This window comes from Aplysia californica, unplaced genomic scaffold (genome assembly GCF_000002075.1).
Source record: "Aplysia californica isolate F4 #8 unplaced genomic scaffold, AplCal3.0 scaffold00240, whole genome shotgun sequence".
In the NCBI taxonomy this organism is placed as follows: Eukaryota; Metazoa; Mollusca; class Gastropoda; order Aplysiida; family Aplysiidae; genus Aplysia; species Aplysia californica.
This window is the reverse complement of record NW_004797510.1, coordinates 157,445-167,275: the sequence shown is the minus strand read 5'-3', so window position 1 is coordinate 167,275 and position 9,831 is coordinate 157,445. Positions and strand designations below refer to the sequence as shown.

Sequence of the window (9,831 nt, the reverse complement as noted above, 5' to 3'; positions counted from 1 at the left end):
AGTTGCATTTTTCCGCAGGTTTGTGAATGTATATCAATTTTTTTTTTTGGCTCAACGCCTTTCATGCCCTTTAAAAAACTCATTTCTTTGTGGATTTTTCTGAAAAGCGTTGATTAAAGGCACAGAAATGTAAGTTTTCAGTTACCACGGACTCTTAAGATAAGTAAATATCTAATCTTTGGCGGCCATTTTCTCACTAATTTTACTCCTGAAAACAGGGGACTCCCACCTCCTTCTTTCGCAAATATCTCGACTTGTATTCAAGATAAATGGATATTTTTTTCATCCACTTAAAGACAGGTGAATAAGCTTTAAGATGATACCCATAACTCTACATGCCCCAAAATTGACGAGAGCTGATTCCACCACGCTGCCTCACATATGATATTATTATTACCTGATGTTCTCACCATCATTATAAGTATCTTTATTCATTATTATCATTATTGTTGTCGTCGCTGTCATGATTATTATTGATATTATTATTGTTGAGGTTATTGTGATCATTATTTAAATTCTTTCCGTTAATCTTATTATCGCTAAATCAGTATCAAATGTATAAATTATCTTAATTATGATATATGTCGCTGTAGGCAATAATAGAATGTTGTTTATATATTCATACATTCCAAGTAGTGAAACTCTCAGCAGTCTGTTTCAGTATAAAACGAACAACCTCTTAGTTTGGAATGATATTGAAGAGCCCGTTAAAGAAGACAGCACATGACGCAATTTAAAGACCTTTTGCGGCTGCCCCATGCCTACATATTATCATCCCTTTTTCATTTCTTTTTACAAAAATTAAATGGAGGTTCGTGAGGCCTTATTTTGCTCAGAGCCAATATGTTACCACTTGAAATACCCAAAACTATGTCCTGTGCTTTCGAATCATTTATTGCTTGGCGTTAACAGTCCTATTTTCTGGACGTGGAGCTCTCCCTGTTCATTTCCCCAGTGATTGTCGAGCTCTTAAACGCTTCTATTGGTTAAACGCTTCTATTGGTTAAACGCTTCTATTGGAATACACTATTGAACAAACGCGTTATTCGTCTGGGTTTAAATCGCTCACGTACGAAGGGGATTATGGAAAGATTAAACGTCACAAAATCATTAAATATCCCTGCCGGCATTTTATGTGAAAGAGATAAGTTTCATTTTTTAAAATAATCGTATTATGTTATATGATATTATATAGATATTATAATATGTATACAGCAGGCTGTCATACGTGGACACTACTTGTTACAGGGTTCCAGAAAAAGGGTCGTGAAAAGGGATTTTTGTTTTTAGGAAAAACCATCTAACCGCAAAGATTCCCCTTTTTAATGTTATCCCATCTTTTCAAGGATATAACCAACCTCTATAAGATTTTAAGTTTTGTAGCGACATTCAGTCGACAAAGTACGATTAGCCACAATCACTTCAACTTGGCAGTTTGACATGGACTGCGAATGATGTAATATTATTATGTGTCGCGACGCGGTGGAATCAAGCGCTTGTTAGTCTTTTAGCCACGTGGAGTTTTTGCTATCATCTTATAACTTGTTCTATTTTCTTGTTTTCTATGTAAATAAATACCCATCTATCCTGAAAACAAGTTGAAAGGTGGGGGTCGCTTGGTGTGAAAGGTAAATTTAGCAAGAAAATGGCTGCCAAAGTTTGGTGAGTTTCAAAGCCTATTGGAAACTGGAAATTTACATTTTGTGTGCCTTTAATCAACGTTTTTCGATAACATCAGTACAGAAATATAATATCTTTTTAACAGGAGATAAAAGGTGATGAGCTAAATAAAGGAATATTCGGAAAAAAAAGTCAACAACATTGAAAATCCCGGTTTCTTGGATTTCAAAATTTTGACGACTGCCTGATTTCACCATGATGCTTTACATATATTTTTCAACAGAAAAGATCACACTGGCTGCTTTTCGTCCTCAATCTGGCTAGCCCGTCTACCAAACTGAACAAAACTGAACAGAAAAGATCGAGTCACTGGGTGTTACCGTCTTCATTATGACACCAGAACAGGCCGATCACAGCCATGCAGTTGAACGCTTGTGTGAAGTAAAGTTTTGTATTTTTTCTCAATTTTGGTTGAGACTTTAAAAACGTGATGTTTACTAAAGTGTGAATTTTTTTATTTTTTTTGGTTGATTATTTAAACATTTTCTCACTATTTGTATGCTTGACGTCCCATTGGTATATTTTTATTTATTCAAAAACTTGTTGAAATTACTGCACAGTTAACCGATTTATTGCACTGAAGTGGGTACTCTTTTTAAAAGACTTATTAGGTTTTCGAAAGCAGTTGCATTTTGGAATTTATTGCCAATGATATTTACATATATCTTAATCTGTTTCTAGTGTTACTCGACTAGGGTTTTCTGCCCCATGAAAGCTTGAACATTTTTTTTAGTTCAAGACATGTATGTTAGATAGAACATCGAGTATGCAGCGCTTTTTATAATATTCGAACGTGTTTCTGCACGTTTATCAAAACAACACCAGCTGTTCTCAATCAGACTTGGTAATCCAAGTTATTCAAACTGCATGCCTAAGCTCAATGTCATGAATGGGCCTTGGAAACTTATTTATCGTTTCTATCCCTCACTCACACATCATCCCTTTTGAAAAAAAATATTTCAGATTTCAAAGATATGTTCGTTTATTGCTTTGTAAATCATTTTAAGGGTTTAAGGGGTTTATAGATGAAAATACGTGTTTCAGGAAGGGTACAAAATATAAATTTTACTTAAATTCTAACTTCTAAGAGCAACATAACGCCTTTGTCACGTTCCAACTGCAGAACAAAGGCCAGAGGACAAACATGCCACAAATCATACGCATAATATCGGTAAATATATAAAATCATTCAGTTCACACAAAAATGTAAAGTGTCAACCCTTTAAATTGAAACAAAACAAAATATTAAAAAATAACAAAGGAAAACAGCAACACGTCTTTTTGGTTAGTTTTCTTAGTCAGGTGGTTACGGTGAACAGTTGTGGATTGAATGTAACAGTCGTGTAGCGTGTATGACTCTTCTCATGAGAATTTGAAAAACATATTGCTGTAATAGTCAACGTGCAAGAAGATTACATTAACATCTAAATTCATTACTAGCCCTATTTACAAACTTTACATCAACGTCCACTGCAATCCATCGGGAGGAAAATTAACGCTTATCCTTTATCTCAAAAGCTATTGTTCTCTTGGAAACGTGGTTTCTTGGTTGCAGAATAGGTATCTCAGGCGATACAACGTCACTGCTGCGCATCCCTTCTCTTCAAGATCCATGAAACGGCTGGCTTGCTGATTGTGCCAGTCATCAGGTCATTGGATATTTCCCTAGCTTTCTTAGGTAGGTTGCTGTTTCTCCCCGACCCTCTTGACACACCAGCTTTCCTCAGTCTTTCTATAGTGTGTGATGTGGAGCCTTCATCTTCTCTGTGGATGTCCAACCATGCAGTCAATCCTGCTATAACAGTTGGTGGATCTAATGGTATGGTGTCACCTGAATTTGTTCCCACACTGCACTGACCCATCTGTGAAGATGACTACGTCACTCTGTTCACTGTTCCCCTCTATCAACATCAAAATTCATTCTTATAGGAGCTCAAACACAGAGAATGTTCACCGTCACTCCTGTGAATAATCACCCCAGCAAGGTTTTGCAAGGTTCGTAGAGGGTAAACGTTCACCCTGGCACAGCCTCGTACCATGGAAGAGGTCCGGATCCATGTGGTTATAACCACAGGCTCCAAAGCTTCGTAGCATATCAGAACCCAACCTGATTTACCCACGTCCAGAACGGACACCCTGTAAGCCCTGCAGCCCTTTAGTACGTTGAAGGAACCCCAGTGGGTTTACGTAACAGCACGCTCACTGTGCTGGTCCCCGGCAATTGTCCCCTGCTGATGAGATACTCTGCCTACGGCCGTGGAGAACAAAAGCTACATCTCGAAGCATATGTGAGTTAGCCGCCTTCTTCCTCCATCCATCCCCTCTTAACAGAACCTGTCCTTTATCTTGGTCTTGTTCTGCTGACTGATTATACAACCAGTGACTCGGTTCGCACCCTGTTCCATCTCTGTGGGAAACTAGGGGCACAACGAGAAAGTGCACTCCAGATCATTTGTATGGGAGAAACCATATGTAGACACTCCAGAGTTGTTTAGTTTCGCATACCCGTAAGGTGAGAAGCTAATGCACCTAAAATAGGCAAATTGTAACGCTCAAACAGCTCCTTTCAGCAAAGATCATGTAGCCCCAGATGTTGCAACTTTGGGCTTGTATTCGGCACAGGCAACACAGTCATGGTGATTCTCGCTGATGGAAGACCCATGGTGGTATGCCATGAATCGCCCCCACCCGCACTGTCAGTTTGACAGGTTGCTGTAGCGTCGATCACCCATCATCATCATCTTTACTACCACTATCAGCATCCTCATCAGTTAGCGAGACCCGTGGTCGGACCACATTTGGAGTTTGAGATGGTATAAGAAATTAGTGAATGAAGAGCTCAGCCTACGCTGCCTACAAAGCAACCATGAAAATGAGGATGTCAAACATATTATGTTTGAACGTCCAGGAACAATGGCAACTCGAATGGAGTCATTTGAACTGGTGGGGATGCCTCTGAGTATAATGACAATGGAGCCTAAAAGAGTCTCGCTCTTACTCAAAGATTTCTTCGTGGAATGCTCCAGACCCATTAAAGAAACAATTTTTAAAAATCATCCTCCTCCTCCTCCTCCTCCTCCTCCTCCTCCTCCTCCTCCTCCTCCTCCTCCTCTTCCTCATCATCATCATCATCATCATCATCATCATCATCATCATCATCATTATCATAATCATCATCATAATCATCATTACCATCATCATCATCATCATCATCATCATCATCATCATCATCATCATCATCATCATCATCATCATCATCATCATCATCATCATTTTAAAAATTATATTTCATATTTCAATTGTAACTATCATTAAAGTTCATAATCTGTTTGCCAACGGGCTACCTACAACCCGCTTACGAATACCCCAACATACCTGCCATCATACTGTCTTCCCACTTAGATCCCCTCTTCACTTGTCGTGGCCGGATAGAAAAGGCTAACACTAGCAATGTCACCTTAGCAGAGACTGTGCCCACTCTTTCGGAACTTCACGGTGACGGTAAAGATTGTTCAAGTTGGGAACGAGATAAAGAGTGCCCCCGTTCCTGGTGACTCATTGGAGCAGAGGAAGATATGACTAACGTTAACATTACTAAAACGCAACCCCATATCATCACTCATAACAACCATTATTTTTAAAATCACCACTGCTCTCAGAGCAATGACGTACGTCTATAATCTTGGAACCTCTATCTGTAACAGTTACTCGTCATACTAAGTATGCACCTAATACACTATTGGATACTATCATACACCCTTTTTCTATTATTCAGATGGCGTCAATCTCATATGAATGAGCAAGTGATTAAAGAGCATTGTGAATATCATTACTATTAATATTATAAAATGAAAAATTATGACACAAAAAAGAGGATTCGGTAGTCCTGCATCATTGCAGTGCGTAATGTCCCTGGTCAAAGACCAATCAGCTAGAACTGACCAGTCCCAAATGTTAAATGAACTTGAGCAATAGCGAGAAAGAATCTGGCAGCAGATTCCCCCTGCTCGTTGTTCAACAACCAGACTCTCTGCATCAAATACATGTGATCTTTCACTTGCGTCGACGGTGTCAGTCGGTTATCAGCGCGGAAGATGGTAACAGGCGGTACTGATTTTGTGAATTTGGAAATAAAAGGGCTCAACTTGTGATGGATATTTTTATGCAGAAATAAAACGCTTCAATAAAAAATATATTATCCCAACGACTTCTTCTTTGATGTAGAAATCTATGTGTGGTCTAGAAAAGGAATGGATTCTCTAAGGAAAATTGGTTTGCAAGTCTAGAAAAGGAATGGATTCTCTAAGGAAAATTGGTTTGCAAGTATAATATTAGATTTCAAAGCCTACTTTTTTCGTGTGTGTATATATATATATATATATTATATATATATAAATATATATATATATATATATATATATATTATATGTGTGTGTGTGTGTGTGTGTGTGTGTGTGTGTGTGTGTGTGTGTGTGTGTGTGTGTACATTACATTTTTTTGTTTCTGGCTTTTTGGGGTGAGGGAAGAGCGGAGGGGGAGGGTTGTTTTTGAAAAGGGAGGGGGTTGTTGTCCGGCTGGAGTGACAGATTGGATGGAGAAGAAAAGGGTGGGAAACCATTCGATGTGTAGTGGGTACAAACATGTATAATCAATGTGGGAGCACTGGTTCTTAGGTAGTGATTTAACAGCAACGCGAGGGACAATGTGGGGTTGTGGGAGATGGGAGGGGTGTGAACGTGGTAGGATTAAGGGGGGAGGGGGGTGCGTTCAACAAACGCTGTCAGATGGGGAGAGCTGGGAAGGAGTAACAATCCTATATAAATCAGGGAATACTTAGGCTTAACACGGAAACACAAAGATCTAAGCTTTCGCGTCAACACTGCCTACTAGTCTAGAGTATTACTTTCTGCATCTATGCGGTGACAGAGGCTAGTCTAGAGTATTACTTTCTGCATCTATGCGGTGACAGAGGAAGTACTTTTATTTCAGACGGTTTGTATCGCCTTTTGTGATTAGAGCCTGCTGCTCAAAGTTTGCACAATGGGGACACACCTGCCCATCTGGGCGCTGGTAGGTTACTCTGTTACATTTTTCTTCCATTCCCAACTCATGAACGTTTATTGGTTCCCTTTCTATTTACTATTCCATATTTTAGGGGGAAGCTGTAAATATGTTATGGTCAAGAGTATTATTAAGAATACCCGCAGTATTTCTCACTCATTTCGTTCTTACAAAATTTTGTTTCTGCTTCTTTCTGGCTGCAATTTTTTTTAAAATACAATCTGTGAACGATCTCGTAGGGACCTGTTGTTCCTATTTCAAATATTTTCTAGCCTGTATTCTTCTGAACGTTTGGGAGTATAATTTAGCATACTAGTATGCTGACTTTAAACAGATCGCATGTTCTACTTCTGCTTGTCTCTCCTTTTAATACTTTTTTAGAAGATCACTTCTGTAACGCCCGTGGTGGTCCTGTCCACATCAAAATAAAATGACGTTTCGATAGCTAACACAATGACACGCTTCATGTATATTACCTATTCTTTGTACAAAAATCTGTTCAAAATATTGCACCCTAATACACCAAGTTTTATTAAAAGAAACCGTGTCGGTACAGAAAATGTCGATCATTGTGACTACTGATTACACTAGTCGAGTCTTCATTTTGGAGGAAGAGTCAAACTAGTCAAAAGTAAGATTTAAACAAATGTCTTGAGACCTGTTTTAAGTATGATCAACATAGCACCTCTCTTAAATATTATTTGTGAGGATTACGTTTTATTTTCTTGTTATATAATGAGTCTAAAAGCTATGGAAGAACAGAGCTTTAAAAAATGTTGAAAAGCAGATGATTTTCTTTTTTCTGTTTATTTTATTGTTTGCCTTCCTTGTTTGGCCAAGGGAATGTATTAAATGAAGGGAAAAAATTAAAATACTTTTGTAATATACTTTTGGGTTATTGCTCAATTTTATGATAAGTTTCACGTTTAAAGTCAGGTTAAAAAAGAAATATAGAAAAAGCAGAAGATGCAAATTTAGGATAACTTAACCCTAACGAGCTGAGGACTATTGTAGTGAATCATTAAGTACGGGCAGGGCAAAGTAGTGCACAACTGGATAACATTAAAGATTAATTTATTTGGTTCTGATCCTTTCAAAAGCTCTTAACAGAGCCAATAGGACCAACAGAGTCATGGTTTTCTTTATTAGTCTTTTTTTGAAGGACCATTCATTTTGTTGATCTATTACCAAGATGATAAAATATGTTGCCAAATGTTCCACAGAAATAAAAAGGAGAGCTGCAATGGCTAAGGCTAGTTTCAATAAAATGAGCCCAATCATGAAAAATAGAAACATCTCAATGAACACCAAAATAAAAGTCCTGAAATGCTATGCTTGGTCAATCTTTCTATATGGCTGTGAATGCTGGACAATCACTAAAGACAGTGAAAATAAAATAGAAGCAACAGAAGTGTGGTTTCTTAGGAGGCTGCTAAGGAGTATCGTGGAAAGAAAGGAAATCAAATGAGGTAATGCTTGATGAAGCCCACGTGGGACGCTCAATGTTAAAAACAATTAGGAAGCGACAAATGCAGTTTTTGGGACACCTAAATAGACATAAGGGTCTTGAACATTTTGCTCTCACTGGCAAAATTGAGGGCAAGCGGGGCAGGGGTAAGCTCAGAACAACGTACTTAGGGAACCTAAACAAATGGGTAACAGGGAAAGATCAGTAAAACGTAGCTTTTTTTAGAGCATCCGAGCAAAGGAATGAATGGAAAACCAAGATTGCCGATGTCTGTCGCAGATCTGGCAATGAATGATGATGATTACCAAGAAGTGCCCAATCTCTAAAGAGTATTCAATCATAATGTATTAAAATGTATTCATGTTTTATGTATTGATTACAGGAAATATAATACCATTATCCTCCAATTCCGACTACCATGATACGTTTAACCATTATGTCTTTCCCAAGTACGACCTTTGGGACAGAAAACGTGAAGTTATTTTCACCTTTAGGGGTGTTATTTTTGAAATTGTTGAAAGAGGTTGCTTGTGTCCTGCATAGAATTCTTTCTTTCTGTGCGAGCATGTATGACTTTTCGATTATTAAAATATTATGTTTTTAACAATAATGTACATTACGAAAGCCAGTTTTTAACACTTTTTTGGTTTTGCATTTCCCCAACCTTCTGCAATACGAATTGTATTTATTATATTTTTTAGTACCCCGAGTACAATGTGTGCATATTTATAAACCAGAAGGATTTCGTATTTTCCAGATATCTCTGTTTGGGTGTTCGCTTCTCTTTGTGGCTGTTCACGTAAGTCGTAGCGTCTTTGTTCCAAAATACAGAGCATTTATTTATTTTTAAAGTAAAATTGCCTTTACCTATTACACTTCATCAAACTGTTCACTGTTTAAAAATAAGACTGCGACTTCACTATCTGATGAGATGATGTATCTTGCAGAGCCAGGGCTCGTCCTGAAAGGCTAGACTGAAGCAGCCCGCTCTCTAAACTGTGCTGTTTACTAGTCTATACCATATGACAATACAGTTGAATCAGTAAATATGCACTAGGTGAGTATCTGATCGATTAACAGACTCAAAAGAATCGATTGTCAAGTATTTTAGGAAATACTGCGCACTGTTTGTGAACGAAAACCTCACTTGTCTACAATGGCGCCTTAGAAGACGAACTGTCCGAAGATTATATCTAAACGAAACTAATGAAAAAGTGAAAGTTAAACAACAGTGACTTCAGTCTCTGTAATATAACGGTGCACCCTTTAAATGATTCTGAACCACCGTTATTTTCTTTCAAATTCGAACGTTAAATGGTTCGGAAGTTTTAGGCGACCAAAGTGACGAACTTTCACAAACATAATACATAGACGACAACTGGAGAGTAAAAAATCTTCCAGGTCTGCCAGGACCAGCTCAGAAAAAGATTTGATGTAATTCCATGCCATGCCCCCCCCTCCCCAAAAAAAAATTTAAAAATCCCTTGCTTTTACTCCTTTCACCTTTATTCTGATGCAACTGAAATAAAAGCTATAACACTAACTATTCTGCATTATTTTTTTCCAGCAATCTCGATTACACAATAGGGTTTATTTTAATACGTTTTGATACGGGGGGGGGG

General features: G+C 38.0%; 1 protein-coding gene across 1 annotated transcript in view; it reads left to right on the top strand.

Moving 5' to 3' along the window:
• The first annotated feature begins 6,391 nt into the window (after nucleotides 1-6,391).
• LOC101855107 (keratin-associated protein 10-4) overlaps nucleotides 6,392-9,831 on the top strand; it is a 30,083-nt gene continuing 26,643 nt past the window's right edge. Inside the window, exons 1-2 of the mRNA XM_005100203.3 lie at nucleotides 6,392-6,750; nucleotides 8,967-9,008. Of these exons, the coding sequence (XP_005100260.1) occupies nucleotides 6,721-6,750; nucleotides 8,967-9,008 (72 nt within the window). The 5' untranslated portion in view covers nucleotides 6,392-6,720. The remainder of the gene's footprint in view (nucleotides 6,751-8,966; nucleotides 9,009-9,831) is intronic.